Here is a 22,264-nt window from a genome sequence, read left to right as displayed (position 1 = left end):
CTACAGCAGTACAGGAAGCCTCTGCAGTCCTGCTGTGACAGAAGTGTGAGAGGAGGCCATTACAGCAGAGCTGCAGAGGGCTCCCTGTGCTGCCAATCCCCAGAGATGCAATGTACAAAGAAGGCTATAATCCTGGTGGCACACAGCAGAGTCCTGGTCAGGGGTCTCTCTTTTGGCCCACATGGATGAGGTGTCACCGGCCCTGCAGCAGTGCTGTCATGGGACTGAGAGAATGGGGCAGAGCAGACACCCCAACCAGGAACGCAAGGAGAAGGATGACAAATCCCTGGCCAGGGGAGAGGCCCCCCGCTGCTGAATGTCTCCTGGCCCGTTGATACTCTGAACTCCCGATTATCCAAATAAAATCTATGCCCCCATGTTAAGTGGATACTCAGGAATACACCATGGTTAGAATGGGACTTTCAGCCTAAAATAATTTTACAAACCATTATCTTTTTAGTTTGAAAAGCTCTTTGGGATGAAAGACCTCCTTTGAATGTATTTTATTATGAAAGCTTGTTTAGTAAGATCATTTGTTCTTCTGGTGACTGAGTCTGGTGTTCAGGAGGTTGAAGAGCAGAGTCCTGAACCAGCTTCAAGACTCAAGTGGCACTTCCCTCAGATGGGAGCTGCAGGTGCAGATTTAAATGAGACTCCAGTAAAATAAATCTTACCTCTGCTTTCCTAGCATCAGGGCAAATGGAGTAGTAATGTTCTACTTACATTACTGTCACATTCAGAAATTTCACCCCCCCCCCCCCCGCCCACAACAGTGAAAGCCCTTTTCAAAATGTTTACCAGGATTCAAATGAGTTGCATCTTTCAGCTACTTGTATGATTGTTAAAGAGCTGTGAGATTCCTCTCTAGATACTCTAGATGAGTGGCTTCAGGTCAGCTTTATTTGCAACAGGGATATCAGCTATCAAACACTGAAGTCCATGTCACTATTTCATAGCATATTTTTGAAGTTTAAGGAATTACAGCAGTGTGTTATTTTTACTTTTTGTAACTGTTTACATTCAGTAAAATTTTTTGTTCCTTTTTAATACATCTGGCTCATTTTTAGAGAACAGGTATTTCTGTATATGATATACTTAGAGTTACACCAGTTACAGACAAGCTGCCAAGTGCTTATGCAAAAATAAAATGCAGAGATGCTATTTTATTTCACTAAACTTTCCTTCATTTACAATCAACAGAAGCTAGATAAACAGGGTAAAGCCAGCTGGCATGCACAGGTATTTTTTTGTGGAGGCAAGGGGATCGAAAAGCTTGAGAAGGGAAAGGTAGAGGCATTTCTCTTAAAAAATTAAGGACAGCACACAAAAACATTAATGTTTTTAATTATTGTCAAATATTGAACCACCACCTCTTTAAAAACCAACAAATGCATATTATAAAGAGGATGGAATACAGGAAGGACTTGCCTGCTTAAATTATTTCTCTTGTACCTCAAACCAAGAGGGATTTTGAAAACAAACAATTTTTGCTTCAGTGTTTTTATTTACAAACTTTGCTTCAGCCTTAAACAAGACAGGGTATTCAGCGGATGAGATTTTTAAACCAACAGGCATAACAAGCTCTCATACTCAAATTAAAATATGCACATTCATAAAAAAATAAAAGTAAAGATAGCAGTAAACAACTGTACATTCTAGGACACAGACCCTACAATTTACAACTTGTGGGCATACCTCTGTGCTCATGTGGAGTAAAACTTTGTGCAGGCATAGTGGTGAGCCCATGAATCGTAAATTGCAGGCCTGGAGACTAAGCTTCTCTTTATAAAATCATCAGTAAGGCAAGGTGGTCTGAGATTAACTGAGGTTTACTATTTTTATCTGTTGCAAAGGGTACACTGAAAAAGCAAAATGAGACAATGACATTTTTACAATGGAAGAATTAAATGAACGACCCTTTAAAGACACCACAACATGTAAAAGATCAGCCTACCTCAAGTTACATGACTAGATCAGAACAAGAATTGAGCTTAAAGTTAGTCATGAATCATTAGAAAAGGAACGTGTAACGCTTTTAACAATTTATTTTCCTTTGACATATACAGAATGTTGCAACACATACATCCATAAGCTCCATTTGTCAATTTAGTTGCATGACACAATCAGCAACATATTAATTACAAGTTTAACCATTAAAGGAATAAGCACATTTTTAAAGCAGTATTTTCTGACCCTTTGTTAATGGATGAACAAGCTTCCACTTCTGTAAGCAGCTTTGATAGCATGCTATTTGCATACGGGAGTATCTTCATTTACATTTCCTCCAGGCTTCTTTTGATAGCTTCTTGTAATTCCACATCGTCCTCTAAGTAAAAAAGATTAGAGTTTAAAATTGTGGTTGGCAACCAACAAATAATGTACATACTGTATGCAACTGAGGAGTAGTTACATCTTTAAAATTGTTGTGTACAGTCATTGTCAACCAAGGATAGAGTACAAAAAGGTGAACAAACCAGAAGATACATCTTTTTCTTGTTATGCCTCATGCTATCTATTCATAATTCCAAAATATGAAAACAACCTTTCACTGGATCAAACTAATCCTCATGTCAGGACATCTTTGTTTGAGGTGACAAGTACAAATATAACTATCTAGGTATTTGTTATAAATGATACCAGACAAAGTGTATAGAGAGGAAACTAGAAAAGGCAATATTGTTTTTAAAATTCAAAGTTCCATAAAATAGACAAGCTTTGATATGGTTCAGCCCAGTTCTTAGTCAACAAGTATTGTAATCACAAGACATATAATCTAAGTTGGCACCATTGTTACAAGCCTCATTAGAGAGGCACAGGGATGAGTGGGGATGGAGACTGAACTAACTCTCTTGCTCCTAATGCAGTTCATCCAAATCCATCTCAGAACTGAATCACATTGGCAGGGTAGAATGAGAAAAAAAATGGTTACCCATCTTTTTCATAACTGTTGTTCTTTGAGATGTGTTGCTCATGTCCATTCCATTCTAGGTGTGTGCGCACCCACGTGCACGATCGTCGGAGATTTTTGCCTTAGCGGTATCCATAGGGCCAGCTGTGGCGCCCCCTTGAGTGCTGCGCTCATGCATCAGAATATCAGGTGCCGCCAGCCCTATGGCCTCTCAATTCCTTCTTGCCGACAACCCCGACAGCGGGGCAGGAGGGCGGGTAATGGAATGGACATGAGCAGCACATCTCAAATAACCGTAGTTACAGAACAGGTGGGTAACCGTTTTTTCCTTCTGCGAGTGCTTGCTCATGTTGTTTCCATTCTAGGTGACTCACAAGCAGTATCAATGCAGGTGGACTCAGAGTTCACGGTCTTGCAGCTTGCAGCACTGCTCTACCAAAGCCAGCATCGTCTCGAGCTTGCTGGGAAGCGCATAATGAGACGTGAGCATGTGGACAGACGACCAGGTAGCAGTCCTGCAGATCTCTTGGATTGGTACCCGTGGCAGGAAGGCCACTGACAATGCTTGTGCCCTACTCAAGTATGCAATCACAATTGCCAGCGGAGGCATTTTCGCCAGCTCACAGCAGTAGCGAATACAGACCGTGATCCAGGATGAAATCCTCTGAGCAGACACTGGGTGACCTTTCATTCTGTCTGCCACCGCAACAAACAACTGCGTTGACTTAGGTATCAGCTTTGTTCTATCTATGTAGAATGCCAGCGTCCTCCTGAGGTCCAGGGTGTGTAGCCTGAGCTCCTCATCCTATAAATGAGAGTTTGGAAAGAAGACTGGTAAAGTACATGTCCTGGCCAGTACAAAACTGGGAAATTACCTTGGACAGAAATGCTGGGCGCAGTCACAGCTGGATCTTATCCTTGTAGAAGACCATATAGGGAGGCTCCGAAATAAGCACCCTGATTTTGGACACTTTGTGGGCTGACGTTATTGCAACCAGGAACAAGACCTTCCAGGAGAAAAGCAGAAGAGAGCAGGAAGCTAGAGGCTCAAAGGGAGACCTCATGAGCCTCAACAGCATAACATTCAGGTACTGGGGGGGGACGGGATCCCAGACGTGTGTATAGAAACGCTCCAGACCTTTCAAAAAACATGCCGTCATGTCGTGAGTAAAGATGGACCTGCCTTGGAATGGAGGATGGAAAGCCGAGATAGCAGCCAGGTGGATCTTGATCCATGACAGGGACAAACCTTGGAGTTTTAGGTGCAGCAGATATGCAGCAGGAATGACCTGATGTGATCCAGCACCCTGACTACCCGATCTAGGTCATGGCGTGTTGGGGATGTAGATCGATGCCAGCCATGCCTGCAGGCACCAGAGATGGAGCAGAGCATGGCTGACAATGTACGTACACGTGGCCATCTGGCCCAAACGGCCCCAGGCAGGTGTGAGCCATGGTGAACGGCTTGTTCTTTACAAGGGAGATCAGGTCCGACATGGTCTGAAAACGTGCTTCCAAAAGGAAGGCTCTGGCTCATGTGGAGTTGAGAACTGCCCCGAGGAACTCTATTCGCTGGATGGGCGTTAAGATGGATTTTTTCTCATTTATTAACAGGCCCAGGTTGCAGCAAGTGCAATGCACCAGACAGACTCCTCGGCACTTGCTCCTGAGACCTGCCTTGGATGAGCCAGTTGTCAAGATATGGGGAGACCTGGACCCCTCGATGTCTCAGGTAAGCAGCCACTGGCACCATACATTTTGTGAACACCTTTGGGGACAATGAGAGGCCAAAGGGTAGCATTGTGAATTGAAAATGGCACCTCCCATTATGAAACGGAGGAAGCGTCTGTGACCTGAGAATATGGAAATATAGAAATAAGCATTTTGTAAGTTGAGGGCAGCATACCAGTCTCCCGGATCCAAGGAGGGGATGATGGAGGCCAGAGAGACCATGAGAAACTTCAACTTTTTGAAAAGGAGTACTTGTGGCACCTTAGAGACTAACAAATTTATTTGAGCATAAGCTTTTGTGAGCTACAGCTCACTTCATCGGATGCATTTGGAAGTGAGCTGTAGCTCATTAAAGCTTATGCTCAAATAAATTTTTTAGTCTCTAAAGGTGCCACAGGTACTCCTTTTCTTTTTGCGAATACAGACTAACACGGCTGCTACTCTGAAACCTTTCAGCTTTTTGAGAGACTTGTTGAGGCGATACAGGTCTGGCATGGGTTTGAGGCTCCCTTTTGCCTTTGGGATTAGGAAGTAGAAGGAATAGAACCCTTTTCCTTTCATGTCCCAAGGGACCTCCTCTATCACCCCCAGGTGCAGGTGGTTCTCAACCTCTTAAACGAGGAGGTGCTCGTGGGAATGGTCCCTGAAAAGGGTTGGGAAAGATTAGGGGGTGGGAGAGAGGGGCGGACAAAAATTGCAGGGTATAGTCCCAAGATACTGTGTCCAGCACCCTTCGGTCTGAGGTGACCTGCAACCAGGCCAAATGCTAGGGATGTAGACAGTTGAGGAAAGAACAAGGTGGTTCCAGGAAATTCATTGGCGTGTTGCTCTCAAGCCCACCTTCAAAATGAACGCTTCTAGCCCTCGGGATGCTTCGCCAGGCCAGGCTGCGCAGGTGAGCAGGAGGAAGAAGGGCGGCAATGACTAAAACATGTGTCTCTATCCCTTCTCCTTGCAGACCCCTGATGAGGCTGCCAAAGCCTTGGCAGCCGGAATTGCTTCCATGCAGATTGCGGCGTATGCATGGAAGGGTGGCCCAAGCATCCTTTAACCCATGCAGCCTCGCATCCGTCTGTTCAGAGAAGAGTCCGTTCCCATTGAATGGGAGGTCCTGGATCAATGACTGCATCTATTGGGAAAGGCTGGTGGTTTGAAGCCAGAAGGTGCGCCTCATAACCACCGCTGACATGATCACCCTTGCTACTGAGTCCTACGCATCCCATGCCATTTGGAGGGAGCACCTAGCCACTGCGGTGCCCTCCTCTACCAGAGCGCTGAATTCGTGGGCCAAACCATGCGTGAGGGTCTCCTTGAACTTACGGAAGGAGTCCCATAAGTTACAATTGTATCTGCTCAAGAGGCCTGATGGCTTGCCACCCAGAACTGCAGACTGCCTGTGGAATACATTTTTCTCCCAGAAAGATCCAGTTTTTTGGCCTCTACAGCTGGTCTTGTATTTTTCGTTGGCTGCAGAGACAACCAATGAGCCCGGAGGTGGGTGGGTATAAAGGTACTCGAATGCTTTGGCTGGAAGAAAGTACTTCTTTTCGGTCCTTTTGGAGGGGGGAAAGGGATGGACGATGGGGTTTGCCAGAGGGAGTTGGCAATTTTGAGGACCCTATCATGCACTGGTAGTGCAACACAGGCAGGGGTTGAGAGGATTTTGAACAAGGTGTCCGCCTGCTTGGCCATCTCCTCCATCTCTAGGCCCAAGTTCTTGGCCACTTGTCAAAGCAGGGTCTGGTGTTCTTTAAAATCATCAGGTGGGCTGGACCTCGAGGGTCCCGCGACTGCCTCATCCGGGGATGAAGATGACTGTACCACCCGGGGAGGCCCCGGAGCATCATCCCCCAGGGGGGAGGGAGGTTTATGGGTGAGTTCAGTTTCCTCTACCCTGACCTCATTCACTGAGCCTGGTGCCGTTGTTGCTGCCAACTGTTGCTCTGAGTCAGTGGCAGTTGAGCGGTGTGAAGGGGGCACTGTCATGACCAGCATGTCCCATGCACTCCAATAAGACCACTGTGCTGGTCACTGGCCGGGCTTCTAAGGCAGCCTCGGGTGCCCAGTCATGCTGGTGGAGTCTGGCCAAGGGGCTGAACTGCCCTTCCGTGCCAGAAGAATCCCCTTCCGGTGACCATGATGGGGCCATCAATATCTGTGTCTGCCTGCTGACTATTGATGCCAGAGACTGGTGCCTGGAGTAAGAGGACTGGCGCCAGTATTGAGGGGACCGGCGTCAGGGGGACCAGAGTCATGATGGGAAGCGCTCCCACAGGACAGGCGACTGAGAGCTGCACTGAGAGGACAACTGGCAGAAGGGCGAATGGTACTAGTAGTATGGCACTGGTGCCTCCCCTAGCTAATCCGCATCGAGTTGGCGGGGACCACGATCACGGTGCCAGTGAGCCCAGAGGATCTGGGCTGTGACTCTGGAGATCTGCGGCAAGGAGGAGGAGAGCGCTGCCTTGTCTTGGGTGATAAGTGGTGCTCCACTGCCCCCTGAGGGGTATTAGTGTTTGGCTTGCCCTTGTAGGGAGCCTTTGCCGTTTCCTGTGGCACATGCAGTGCCAGCAGTGTAGGTGCAGGCCTCTGCTCTTTTAGCACCAGGGAAGCTATGGTAGGTGTCGATGCCGTCAGGAATTTGGGTCCCCTACCACTCCTGGGAGTTGTTGGTGGATCCTTTAAGGGGTTAAGGACCCCACTGGGGGAGGTACATGTGGCTCCAGAGTGGCCGGGTGGCCCAAACTGGGTCCTTTGCTCAATGTCCCATTGTCCTTCTTGCCCAGTGCTGGGGAGCTGTGCTTCTTTGTTTTCTTTTTGGGCACTGGCAATGGGGAGCGGTAATGGGTGGAGCCGGATGCCAGGGTGTGCGCTGCCACCGAGGCCAACGTATTAGGTGAGTCTTGGCGGGACAGCTCGGAAGCCGGATGAAGGGCAGCCTCCATGAGGAGAGCCCGCAAATGAATATCCCACTCTTTCCAAGTCCTGGGTCAAAAAATTTTACAAATACAACGCTTGTCCTTCACATATGATTCTCCCAAGCACTTGAGGCATCTGCTGTGGGTGTCACTTACAGGCATAGGCCTGTTACAGTCTGGACAGGGCTTAAACCTGGAGACCAGGGCATGCCCCAACTGAGGCAAAGTCCCCGCTGGGACTCTAACTTCTAACTACAATTAACAACTACTTAACATAACTACTATAGACAAGCTATTTACAAGACCCTAAAGCTCGAAGTCAGAAGAGACAAAACCGCTAGCCCTAATCACCACAGGTGGTAAGAAGGAACCGAGAGGGCATAGGGCCGGCGGTGCTTGATATACCGACGCATGAGTGCGGCACTCAAGGGGGCGCTACAGCTGGCCCTATGGATACCGCTGAGGCAAAAATCTCCGACGACCATGTACGTGAGCATGCGCGCACCTACAATGGAATCGACATGATCAAGCACTCAAAGAACAACTTACATTCCTGAGGCCTGTGATTTGGATAAGGAGAAGACATTAGTTTCCAATGCTGCCACTGCAGCACAAAATTCACTAACAGAAAAACTATGCTTGAGGTAACCCAAGGCAGTTTTAGTACTTGTTAAGATCATAGGTTAATGAAATAAATGATAATTCAATTTCTCCTCTGTTTAAGGAGGCCACAGTCAAATTTACAAGCACATAAAATATGGGACAAAGGTTGAATAATTTTTCACAGTGATGGAAATCTGATTATTGCCACAAAAAAGAGGTATTTGAATTACTATAATACAAGTTTAAAATATTTTCATTTTTATTCAGTCAGATTCAGGTTCTAACTAAATCTAACATCCTAGACCCAGCACAATAGAGAGTCAGGCCAGAACATGGAGCTGAAACCGCTTTAGTGTCATAGATGGATGATCTCCTGCTGTCAATGGATAGAAGACAGATATCCACTCTCATCCTCCTGGATCTCCCTGCAGTACTCAACACTGTCACCCATATGATACTGCTGTCTCATCTGAGAAAGGTAGCTGGGGTCCCGGTCAATGTGCCAAAATGGGTTCTGATGGAAAACTGTACCTCGACTACTAGGCCACTCATTTGTGCACTCCCACAAGGATCATTTCTTTCCCTGGTCCTAGTCAACATCTACAAGCAGCCAGTAGGTGAACTGGTCAGACTTACTGGTAAACCCTGATCATTCGCAGTCACTTTTCTAGTCATTCTTTATAGTGTGCCCTACAAATAAAAGAATTGTTGACTATAGGAAAACAAAATCACTCCTCAGGGGATTTTACAATCTGTTTAAATAAAAAGAGCCTATTTCTTGTTCTATCACATCCCTAAGATCCACAATCATTTTCCTATCAATTTTATGTTGCTCTTAAGTATTGTCTACATGGCAAGCCAGGGTATGACTCTACAGCGCACCAGCTTGCCTTGAAGTACACTAAGCTGCGCTGGGACTTCCAGTGCACTGTAGCAGTGCCTACATGGGGAGTTACCGCACAGCAAGCTGGTGCACTAACCAGCCGTTTACACAAGCCCCTAGTTTCTCAAAGGGAAACAGTACAAAGCCAATGGGCAACAAAGTGCAGAATGAACACACATATTCTGGAACTCAATGAAGAGGAAAACGAGCTTTACAACCAACTGTCTCCTAGAACTCCATATGCATTTAAATAAGTGATGCTAATATAAGTATTTTTAAAAACAAGTCTAGAATGCTGACCAAGTTAGACTTTAGTAACAACACTTGGTAATATCTGGTAAATCTAACTAAACTATATGTACATTAGATTCCATTACATCTTGGCTTTGTTCAAGTCTCAATTACAAGCTGTCTTATGTTACTGTGTTGTTTTAACCTTCAATCCTCTTGCCCCCAACATACATGTATCAAACCTTTATGCAACATAGTACTTTGACAGTACATCAGTAATCAACAAAAATGAATAAGTAAAGTACAGCATGTGATGAACAGCAACAATAAACATGATAGGGAAAGTATCAGAATTATTTACCAATAGGTAAGGTAAGATATATTAATTAATTCAACCTGTTCACGTGTAACTGTATGAGAGTTTACAGCTCCCCTTCAGGAGACTAGAGTGCTGAGCTGAGATATAGCAACTAACCCTGAACTGACTTATTAAGTCTATGTAAAATCAGTGGAAATAGATTCTTAGCCTGACGCATACTTTTCTGGCTGGCATGAAGTTTTTTCTTTATACCTCAACACTGTACTCACTACTCATGAGTGTTCGATAAAGCAAAAACAGATACAGTAACTATTTGCTTAATGTTGTAGTTATGTGCCTGGAAAATATGACTAAGTGAAACGATGTTAAGCGAATCCAATTTCCCCATAAGAATTAATGTAAATTAGGGTGGTTAGGTTTCAGGGAATTTTTTTTTCCCCACCAGACAAAAGGCTATATATACAGTATAAGTTTTAAATAAACAATTTAATACTATACACAGCAATGATGATTGTGAAGCTTGGTTGAGGTAGTGAAGTAAGAGGGTGGGCTATTTCCCAGGGAATGCCTTACTGCTAAATGATGAACTAGCACTCAACTGAGCTCTCAAGGGCTAACAAGTTGTTAATGTAGTCCCACACTCTACAAGGCAGCACAATGGAGGGAGGGGAGATAGCATGGCAGACAGAGACACACAAAGTTGTGTGTGTGTGTGTGTGTGTGTGTGTGTGTGTGTGTGTGTGTGTGTGTGTGAGAAAAATGCGCATTTCCCCTTTAAGTATGCTGACTCCACTCTAAGTACATTGCCTTTTTGAGTAGATCATCAAGTTGAGAGAGCAGCTGCTGCCAGAAAGCTCCCTCCATCCTGACCCTGTTGTATCCCCCCCACTCTATACAGATGGGGTAAGCGGGGGGCAGGAGCAGGGGGACACCCTGACATTAGTCCCTCTTTCCCCCCTGCACAGCAAGCAGGAAGCTCCTGGGAGCAGCTCCAAGGCAGAGGGCAGGAGCAGCACATGGCACTGGGGGGAGGGACAGCTGAACTGCCAGCAACTGACAGCCTGCTGGGCGGCTGCCGCACAGGGAACTTAGGGGAGCGGGAAGCTAATAGGGGGGCTACTGGTCCACCCTGGTTCCAAGCCCCCATCAGCTCGCTGCAATGGACTGTTGTTTCTGCAAGCAGTGGACAGAGCAGGCAGCTCCCAAACAACGTTATAAGGGAGCATTTCGTAACTTTAAATGAGCATGTTCTCTAACTGATCAGCAATGAAACAATGTTAACCGGGACAACTTTAAGTGAGGAATTACTGTACTTAGAATATTTTGGACAGTATTCTTTATAAGACATGTCACATAAAATTAAGTTACAGTTTAGTTTCTTGTACATTCTCTGTCAAAAGGTACTCACAAACACACAAGAAAAATGAAAATTAAGACTACCTTCCTGTTTCTTTGTTTCTTGTAAACTCATTTGCACTGTTTTAATATCATCATCTTCTTCACTGTCTGAAACTTAAATACACATATCAAACACACATTATATAGTGCTTCTGAGAAAGAAATCTTTCTAACAAGCTAAAGAAAAGCAAACACAGGAACTCTACATAGTGTTCTGTGCTACATTCTCCATGTTTTACTATGTTCATTCATTTAAATACTTGATATTATACTCACTGCAAACTGTACTATAAAAAATGGATCACAATGGGTTGAACAGACTAGATAAGCATATACAAGCACATGCTGGTTAAGAAGGATGTTTGCTGCCTCTGTTTCCCAGTGATTTTGAACCATAGCCAATTATAACTCAATCTGCTAAAATGGAGCAAAATGTTATCCTGCATTTAAACTATGAAAAGTGGTTGAGTTTAGCTAAGCCCAGTTAGGACAGGTTCTATGCAAATAACCTCCAAATTGCACATGCACTGTAGGTGGTTTTATTCATAATTTGGGTCATTCAAGAGTGCATGTGCATCTTTTAAAATGTGACCCTGAGTGTCTAACACATATCATCATATACCTGGTTTGAACAACAACATGACAGACCCTTTCCTAATTAGGAACAGCGGCTTCAACAGACCCGGATCAGGAGCCCAAAGTGATGGCTGAAATACTTTGCTGCATTTATGCATCAGGTACTTGGGGATGGAATGGTCTCTTGCTCAAGACACTTGGCAGACTTAATGGGCAGTCCTGGAAAGGATCCAGAATATCTCTAGGTGGTGTCAAGAATGACTACCCAAAGTACAGCCCATTCCTGAGAAACTCATTAAATTCTTTATAAATGAGAGCTAGAGACATAGGAGGCATTGCAAACTCTATAGTGGCTTCTCATTTACCAAACAACTCTTTTCTCTCAGACTGCATTGCATCCTTACCCATGCAATGTTTTTGGCACCTTCAAAATGATGAAAGAGTGGAATCAATTTCCCTCTTCAGTTCTTAGGATGAGTGTTACATTAGAATGGAGATGCTGAAGGCCTTGTTTCACAACTGAGATACATAAGTAACTACTAGATCAACATCTTCTATTTCAAGTCAAAATTGCTTTATGATAGCTTGTGTGTGTGTGTGTGTGTGTGTGTGCGCGTGCGCGGAAGGGTGGATTTTGCTTGGGAAACTTGATAAGATCCTGGTGTATGAATAGGGCCAATTCATGATCATAGGATTTTAAATGTTGCAAATTTCGTGATTTTAGCTATTTAAATCTGAAATTTCATGGTGTAATTGTAGGGGTCACAAGGATATTGTAGGGGGGGGTCGCATGTGGCACTGCTACCCTTACTTCTGCACTGCTGCTGGCGGTGGCGCTGCCTTCAGAGCTGGGCAGCTGGAGAGTGGCGGCTGCTGGTTGGGAGCCCAGCTCTGAAGGCAGAGCCACCACCAGCAGCAGCGCAGAAGTAAGGATGGTAGGTATGGTATGGTATGGTCACCCTTACTTTTGCATTGCTGCCTGCAGAGCTGGGCCCTCAGTCAGCACCCACCACTCTCCAGACGCCTAGCTCTGAAGGCAGCAGAGCAAAAGTAAGGGTGGCATGGTATGGTATGGTATTGCCACCCTTACTTATACTTGGTTGGGTGCTGCCTTCAAAGCTGGGTGCCTGGCCAACATCTGCTGTTCTCCAACAGCCCAGCTCCGAAGACAGCGCAGAAGTAAGGGAGGCAATACTGTGACTCCCCTTCAACTTCCTTGTGTGTCAGGACCCCCAATTTGGGGAACTCTGATCTCCCCCATTAAATCTGTATAGGATTGGGTAAAAGCATGCAAAAAACCAGATTGTGTGACGCATTTTTCATGGCTGTGAATTTGGTAGGGCCCTATGTATGGGTGAAGCCAAAGATTTCAGACTGGTGACCTACATGTAGGACAAAGGAGCAGAACCAGTGATACTACAAAATGGTTCAAGTGGGTAGGGATTCAGTGATCCCCTTTAGATACTAGCTGAAAGAATAGGCTTGACGGGGCTGGCAGTGGAGTCATAGCTACCATTCCACCCCATAAGAAAGAGCCTTTAGTTCTTGTGTTGGAGTGGCAATCCACTGACATTACCAGATCTGGCTAACCTTTGCAAAATCCTGACTTTCCACGGTCTTCCCTTGGGCAAATGGGAAATTCGCTTCTTTCAGAGGAATGCTGCAGCATCAGTGACTAAATGGGCTTTATTGATGATCAGTTGCAACAGAGGAGGAGAAGGTGGTACTTGGACTATTCCCATTCATATATGCTGCCCACTGGCCTGGTAACAGTGTCTGATGTCAAGTGCCTAATGCTGTCCTGTTAAGTCCATCTTAAATGACAAGTTATCAAGACTAGGCGAATGCACCAATTGTGCATTGATATTTGCAGGCACAGGATTATATTCTGGAATATGAATTGGGTCATGCTAAGGAGAGACAGAGTTCATCTGTGGTTTTGTTTGGACATGATACATTTAGAACTTGTCTACATGAGAAAGCTTGACTAGTTATACTCATTTAGTTATACTGCCCTATGAGGCCACTCATTTTGGTATAAAAGTGGTTTTTAGCTTAGTTTAGCTAAACCCCTTTCCAAGCAACAAACTAAACCAAATGAAGCCAATCATATCAGAATAAGTATGCCCACACTGCGGGCTATACTGATGCAACTATGTTGGTTTAAATTCAGACCTTAGATTATATTGAAAAATTTTTCCCATGTAGGAAAGGCCTTCCTTATGAAGGCCTCACGAGCACAAGATAGGGTCAGTAAAAATTTGGAAAAAACTTGTATTCTCTTGGAGCAAATCAGTAGTTCCCCATCTGTTTGATGGTGATTCCCACACATTCTGCAAATAGTCTTCCAAAGAATCATGTTCCTCCTGGTATGAATTGTTGAACTATGTGGGGAAAGGAGAAACCTAGACCCAAATGCATCAAGTATCTTGGCATGATTACTAATCCAGACTACTTCAAGGAAACAAAAGGCTGCCCCCTTTCCCCCCATGGCAAACCCATGGCATGTGAGCTTCCAGCAAGCTCAGTGATGAAAGTGTGCCTCAACTTCTCAGCGCGTTCAGCACCTGTACAGCCCCATCAGCCACAAGACACACATTCCATAGACCACATACCAGTCAAAAGATATGCTGAACTTGGTTTGACACATTGACTATGACAGGTCAATGGTGTCTGAAAAGCTCTAAGAAACTGGAACAGGTTGAGGACAGTCAAGATGACCTCCAATTTAGTGGGGGGGAATGGGGGCAAAACCCAACCTAATCTCCAAATCAGAGTCAAATGTGACATGGGACATGTTAAACTCTGCCATTCCCAGAAATTCTATCTCTGACACTGATGATCTGAAGTTCAGTTACCACTTGCAAGACATCTAACCAGCACTGTGGTGCTGAACTTCATGGAAGCAGACTGTTCTGGTGAAGGATTCCATCTCCCAGCAGGGCAGTCATTTGATCCTTTCAAATCTAGCAGGCCTATACAGTCAACTTCTAAGGAGGCCAGGACACACCTAAAGTGCTTTGCCTGGGAACTTGTGGCTCTCAGTGATATCCTGGCACTGACCTGGTGCAAATTGCATCTTCCCTGGTGCAAATAAACTGCAAAGGGCCTTTTCCAAGCATAACCAATGCAGGGGTTAAAGCAGCTGAGTCAGGTATTTGGTAAAGAACAAGCATGGAAAAGTGCAGATTCTGAAAGGTCATCACAGAGGAAATCCTGAGACAGGACAGACAGACAGACAGGGTTTCTCCCATGAGCAGAAGGAATAGAGAGTTCTCTGTGTTAGAAATACATCAATGAATAGCAGTAGGTAAGGAACAACCACCAAGTACAAAAAAACAACCCCAAATTTCCATGAGGGGCAAGACAAAATTGCAGAATGGAGCTCATCACTTGTCAGAGTAAAGGAAATGACAGTTGGTTCCATGGATTCCAAGATTTTAAGGCCAGAAGGGACCATTCTGACTTCCTGCATAATAGAGGCCATATTTCACCCTCTACTGCCTGCACTATGCCCAGTAATTTGCAACTGACCTAGGCCATAGCTATTAGAAGGATACAGTCTTGATATAAAGGCTTCTAACAATAAAAAAAATTCATCTCATGCCTTGATAAATACACTGTGGTGCCATTACTATCTTCTCCCTCACAAGCTGATGGCAAATTAAACCTTTTTGATGAGGAGGTTTAACTTGAGAAATTCAGGAATGTCCTGTGTTTGTCTTATTTTAAATATGCATATTCCAAAGCGCAAAGGGACCATTCTGATCATCTAGTCTGACCTCCTGTATAACGCAGGCCAGAGAACTTCCCCAAAATGATTCCCAGATCTTACCTTTTAGAAAAAGTCTTGGTTTAAGATTAAGTCTTGGTTTAAAAATTGTCAGTGATGGAGAATCTACCACGACCCTTGGTAAATTGTTCAATGGTTAATTACTTTCACTGTTAAAAATGTATGCCTTATTTCCAGTCTGAATTTGTCTAGCTTCAGCTTCAAGCCATTGGATCATGTTATATCTTTCTCTGCTAGATTGAAGAGCCAATTATTAAATATTTGTTCCCTATGTAGGTACTTTTAGAGTGAAATCAAATCACCCTTTAACATTCTCTGTATCAAGCTAAATATATTGAGTTATTTGAGTCTATCACTGTAAGGCATGTTTTCTAATCGTTCAATCATTCTTGTGGTTATTCTCTGAGCCCTCTCCAATTTACCAACATCCTTCTTGAATTGTGGGCACCAGAACTGGACACAGTATTCCAGCAGCAGTTATACCAGTGACAAAAACAGGTAAAATAACTTCTCTCCTCTTACTCAAAATTCCTGTCTATGCATTCCAGAATTGCATTAGCTCTTTTGGCCACAGCGACTCACTGGGAACTCATGTTTAGTCGATTATCCACCACAACCCCCAAATCTTTTTCAAAGTCCCTGCTTTCCAGGATAGAGGGAAATATCCTGTAAATATGGCGTATGTTCTTTGCTCCCAGATGTATACATTTACATATATTGAAACACATATTGTTTGCTTGGACCAAATTTATCAAGCAATTCAGACGGCTGAGAATCACTGATTCTCTTCATTATTTACCACTCCTCCAATTTTTGTGTTATCTGCAAACTTTATCAGTGATTGATTTTATGTTTTCTTTCAGATCACCGATAACAATGTTAAATAGCATAATGCCAAGATATGATTCCTGTGGGAACCCACTGGAAACAGAACTACTTGATCCCCTTTTACAATTATATTTTGAGACCCATCAGTAAGCCACTTTTTAATCCATTTAGTGTGTGCCATGTTAATTTTATATTATTTCATTTTTGTTTAATCAAAATGTTGTGAAGTACCAAATCCAATGCCTTACAGAAGTCTACATATATGTCAACACTAATTACCTTTATCAATCAAAACTGATCTCATCAAAAAGAGATACGCTTAGCACACACTGCTTCTCCCCACACAACTGGGGATACACAACAAAGGAGACACCACATGCTTCTTTGGCTGGGTAGGCCTTAATTTAAGACCCTCAATCCTCTCCAGTGTATTCTGTCAAGTAAATTACATCTAACAACTCACTTCACCGTATCTATTCCCTCTGAGTGATACCGCTGCTCATCTCCCCCACTTCCTAGGTACTCACGTGCTGCCAAGTTCTTGCTGGAGGAAGGCAGATGTGGAGGATAACAGGAAGATGTTGGGAACAGGAAGGTAGCTTCTAGATAAGTAGGGAGCACAGAAATTTACATGTTCCCACCCTGCTGTTTGAAGGAGGACTCATCCTTGACTACTCTGAGATTTCAGAACTCCTTGGTGGAGAATGTAGTCCAGTTGAGATACCAGAGCACTGACATGTTAGTAGTACACCAGCACCATCTGCTGTTCATAACCCCCACTGCAGTGGTTTTTTTAAATCACCCATGGCTCTCACCACACCCTTCTTCCGCATTGTAAGTTCCATCCCACTCCTCCACTGGCTCCACATCCCCTTCCTGGTTAGCGTTACCCCTCTGTAGTTCCCACCAGCAATAAGTGCTCCTCGTCCTCTCTCCATCACAACCTCCTGCCTCTCCAGCACAAATCTACATCCCACATCTGCATCTTCTTCCTCACCTCTGGAGACATTTACTCCAATCCTGGCCCCTTTCCTGCCCCATCCCCCTCTCCACCTCCCACAGCATCCTCATTACCACCCTTCTTACCCATCCCCCTCATTCTTCTTTTCCACCTCCCCTTCTTCTCCACCTCTGAAACCAGCACTCCATCTCTAAAAAGATCACACCATCCATAACCTCCTCATATCTCACTCCTTCCAGCTCCTGGCTCCCACAGAGACCTGGATCCCTTCATTTTACACTGCCTCACTTGCAGAGACATCTCCTAACACACTCCTCGCATTGGGTCAGACCACAGTTAGAGTGTTGGGTTTCTTTCCCATTCCCATCACTTCCAAACCCTTCTGCCTCCCCCTTCCCATTCTTTCCCCTCTTTTCAACAGCACTGCATCAGACTCTCCTCTCCTCTCCCCATCCATGTTGCTGTTGTCTACCCATCTACCCAACTTCTTCCCATCAGCCTTCCTCTCAGATTCCAACTCCTGGTGCTCTCTGCTCCTCACGATCTCCCACAATCGTCGTCGGTGACTCCAGCTTTCATGTTGATAACCCATCTGACTCCTCAGCTGTATGTTTCCTTGCCCTCACCTCTTAATTCAACCTGCAGCCCTGGTTCATCTCTCCCACTCACCAAAGGGCCACTTGACTTGATCTTCACCAAGCACTGCTCTCTCTGATTCTCTGTTGCTGAGTTTTCCACTTCCAACCATCAGCTAGTCTTTTTCAGCATCACGCAGCAGCACCTCCCACCCAAAAGTTTGGCCTTTCCACAACCTGCCAGTCCATCAGCATTGATGACTTCTCCTCTGCTTTCAGCACATCTCTGCCCTACCCTCTCTTCCACTGATACGGTTGGTGATTCTCTCCATGCTTCACTCTCCTCCATCCTTGACTCTTTTGCCCTTCTCTCCCATTGCAAAGTCCTCCTTGCCAAATCTCAGCCCTGGCTCACCCCCAACATGTGCTTCCTTCAGTCCTGCCTCATGTTGAAAATTAACTCTGGTGAAAATCCCATGACCAGGCTAACCTCCTCCACTACAAAATTGTTTTCTTTTCCTTCAGTTCTATCATCTTCTTAACTAAAACCTCTACTTCTCCAACTGAAGCCCATGCCTGCAATCCCAGCTGCCTTTTTACCATCTTGACTCATTCCTCAAACCTTTGACCACTGCTCTCTTTGCACAGGCTCTCACACCAATTTCTTCAATTGTAATCTTTCCCATCACCTTAGCTTGCCTTCCCTTCCCCTATTCTCTGCTACAACTCTTTCCTTTTCCCATCACATATTCAGAAGTTTCTCATCTGCTCTCCTCCTCTAATCCCTCCCCACTTTTCCCAGTGACCCCATCCCATCTCATCATCTCCCTTGTACCATCCATCATAATTCCCTCCCTTATTCTTTTCCTTAATCTCTTGCTCTCCTTTGGATCTTTCCCCTCAATACAAGCATGCTCTAATCTCTTCCATCTTAAAAACCCAACACTTGACCCCACTTGCCTCCCCCTCAATCATGTTCCTTTTATTGGAATCTTGTTCGCTTCTGTGATGCTGTCCTCTCCTAGTTCTCCTCTAATTGCTCCTTCAATGGATCCTCCTCACCCCATTTCAACTTTCTATGCAAGTTTCACAGGGCTCTATGCTTGGTTCCCTTCTCCTCTCCCTCTACAATTATTTCTCTGTAACCTCTACACACAAATCCAACTACCATCTCTATGCTGATTACCTGCAGATGTACCTCTCTACTCCAGACCTGTTTCTCTCTGCCCAAATTAAAATCTCAGCAGCCTTTCTGACATTTCTTTGTGAATGTCTAATTGTCAGCTCAAGCTCAACAAGGCTAAAACAGTGTTCAATCTTTCCCTTGAATCCCTCCCACACCATCTATTTTCTGTGGGACCACTACTATCGGGTCTGTCACTCTGGCCTGTAACCAACGTATCATTTTTGACTTGAACCTTTAGGTCCTCACATCCAGGCTATGTCTAAATCTTGCAGGTGCTTTCTGTACAACATCTCTAAGATACAGCCTTTCCTATGCAACCACCCATTTAAAACTTTCATGTAGACTCAATCTCATCTCAATTAATGTAGCATCCTTTTCTCTGGCCTTAGCAAGTCTTGCTCCACTCATATCCATTCAGAATGCTGCTGCAAAGATCATTCTCTTATTCTATTGCTTTGACCATGTCACTCCTTTCTTCACATCCCTCCGACGAGCTCCCCCTTCCCTATCGCAAATTAAGAACGCCTTTTGTGTTGGGGGGGTTTATTAATTTCCTTTTTGGGGGGTTATTTTTAGCAATTTTTGAGTTTTCTGTAGGATTTTGGGGGGAGCTCTTGTATATACTGTAATGAATAATGTACGTTACATACATTACTCATAGTATATACTGTTTCAAACTTAGTGTGCTTTAATGTAGCACATTATAGAACCTTTAGAGCGCACCAGTAGAGTCTACACAGATCAATTAATGCACAACACATTAGTGCACTTTAACAATTATCCCTGCAATCTGCATTACTGCTCTCCGTAGACAAGCTCTTAGATACAAGGAACCATTTCCAGTATTTTCCTAGTATTTATTGGAGAAACACTGATTTTTTTTTTGTACTGGGGTGTTTTATCTGTGTTTATTATTTATAAAAACTAATCAGAAAACCTAAATGTGTCTTAGCTTTCAAGGCTCTCATCATAGCCTGTCCATACCCTACATATTTATCAATGCAGTAACAAAATGTTGACTCCTGCCTTCAATTGGCCTATGCCGCCAGCCTCTACCACTCACTTGTTAAATTTTCAAGCAAAACATCTTTATGCTTTTTCCTTGCTATCCCTGACATTTGGGAGGAGACCCCATAAAATAACTTCATTATTCTTCTTCAAATCCCTGCCTACAAAAATTTGTCAGCGGTTAAGCTGCTAGTGTGCAGAGATCACGGTCTATCATGATGACAAATAATGTCTTGTTGTTCCTTAGGTCTGGTCTACATTATAGAGTTAGGTTGATGCAAGGCAGCTTACCTCGACCCAACTACATAAGTATCTATATAGATGTAACTTGCCCAGCTACGCTGACTTAACTCCACCTCCACAAGAGGCATAGAATCAAAGTTGATGTAGTTAGGTTGATGCAGTAGCAGTGTAAACGCTGTGTTGCTTACATCAACTGTTACTAGCTTTCAGAAGCCATACTTCAATGCCCCACACTGACGGTACAATTGGCACAAATGCTCCTGGTGCACCACAAAGAGCAGAGTGTGGATACCCAAAAGCAATTTAATTACTGCAGTGGCTGTATGCTGACCTAACTTAGGTCAACCTAATTTTGTAGTGTAGACATGTCCTTGAACTACCCACATCTGTCTGTATCCATTTGTTGCCTCTTCTCTTATTCATAGATTGAAAGCTCTTTAGGGCAAGGACTGTCTTTGTTCTGTATCTGCACAGTGCCAAGTAAAACAGGGTACTGGCCCATTACTAGGGCTCCTACATGCTATGGTAATACAAATAATTAAAAAAATAGTAATAAAAAAAATAATAGCGGCAGCAATACCCCTCTCTTTTAATCACTCCCGGTGATTACCTAACACAAATGAAGGAAGGTGACAGACTGGACTACCAATGGGAGAAAATTTACCCTTAACTGGAATAATGCAGCATAGAAAAAGTTTGTCCGATTGCCTGCCAGTGCTCTGACACCACAACTAAGACATCTGTCCACAGAGTCTGACCAGTGAATTTTTTTCTATATAGCTAGCTGCTACACAACCCTTACTGCCGTTTTACAATCCCAGACCTGAGCTCCTATTGCTGCTATGAACTCTTATTTTACAGAAGGTCATGCAGCAACTTCACTTAGTTCTACACACAGCAGCTTGCCTTCTAAGCATAGAAGGCTGACAAATATCACACCAGCATTCATGTGCTACACTTGCTTTCTATCAACCTCCAAGTCCATTGAGCATCCTGTTTTCTCAAGGGCAAGATATCTCAGAAATGGTCTCATTCTCTATGAATCCCACTACAAGCAGTTGAGATCAACAGGGACATGAAAACTAGGGATCCTCAGGATTAATCAAAAAAGCTGGAATCCTAAAGATTAGGATGAGCATCAATCTAGTTGCCTTCACATGGCAATACATGTCTTTTTACCTAGGACAGGTTGAGAGCGGGAGAGCACGGAATACGAGACCTGGTGCAAGATCTTAGGCCTGAATCATAGTCAAAGTCAGGCCATGCTGTGAACCAAAGTCAGGCCATGTATGAAAGCATATGCTTATAAGTTCACAGTCTGATACATGAACTTGCCAAGGGTACTGCTAGCAATGATAAAACAGAAGCACTCCTAAGAAGCAACAGATATTGGGTATTCATGTGAACACATTTCAAAAGATTAGCACAGATACATACTGACCTAACACAAGATAAAAGAAGATTTGACAGAAGTAATGAATAGGGATGTTTTTCACAAGACATCTGGAGCAAGGTACAAGGGGTGGTAAAAAGCAGATGTCATGAAACATCTAACATAGAACATAAGTTGTTTGTCTCAGTCTATAAATGTCAGGGTACCTCGCCTTAACTCTCTGCATGGACGAGGGGACAGCAGAAATCCCCGCTGCTGAGCTACTCCTTGCCACGGGCACTCATGTGTTAGTATACTTGTAGCTTCTATGGGATGCTAGGACTGTGTCCTGTGGGCAATAAACCTGGCCACGTGCCTCTGTCACTGAACTATGCCTATAGTCTTCCTTTCTGAGCAACACTGAGGTCTCCTGAATTAACAGCCTTCACTATCTGCTAGTGCTGATAACACCAGAGCTCCAAAAATAGAAGCACTGAGCAGCTGTAACCCTTTAGCAGCCTGGATAGTGTTACCGCAGCAATGACATTCCAGCCCTCCCTTACAGGCCTTCCATCAATAATGTAGATGAAGCAGCCCAACATAATTCCTCCTGGAAAAGTTACTGAAACTTACTCAATTTAGGAAGCGTTATAAGTTAAGAAAGGGAGACTTTTTGGGGGGTTTCTTTGGTGGGGAAGATTTTATTTTGTTATTTTACACTTTTGTATCTA

General features: G+C 44.2%; 1 protein-coding gene across 1 annotated transcript in view; it reads right to left on the bottom strand.

Moving 5' to 3' along the window:
- Positions 1 to 1,324: 1,324 nt before the first annotated feature.
- Positions 1,325 to 22,264, bottom strand: part of ZNF451 (zinc finger protein 451) — an 81,836-nt gene continuing 60,896 nt past the window's right edge. Inside the window, exons 15-16 of the mRNA XM_043510406.1 lie at positions 11,034 to 11,105; positions 1,325 to 2,326 (exon numbers count right to left, since the gene is read on the bottom strand). Of these exons, the coding sequence (XP_043366341.1) occupies positions 2,274 to 2,326; positions 11,034 to 11,105 (125 nt within the window). The 3' untranslated portion in view covers positions 1,325 to 2,273. The remainder of the gene's footprint in view (positions 2,327 to 11,033; positions 11,106 to 22,264) is intronic.

This window comes from Dermochelys coriacea, chromosome 3, assembly GCF_009764565.3.
Source record: "Dermochelys coriacea isolate rDerCor1 chromosome 3, rDerCor1.pri.v4, whole genome shotgun sequence".
NCBI classification, from domain to species: Eukaryota; Metazoa; Chordata; order Testudines; family Dermochelyidae; genus Dermochelys; species Dermochelys coriacea.
Note: the sequence above shows the minus strand (reverse complement) of the source record. Positions and strands in the feature narration are given on the sequence as shown.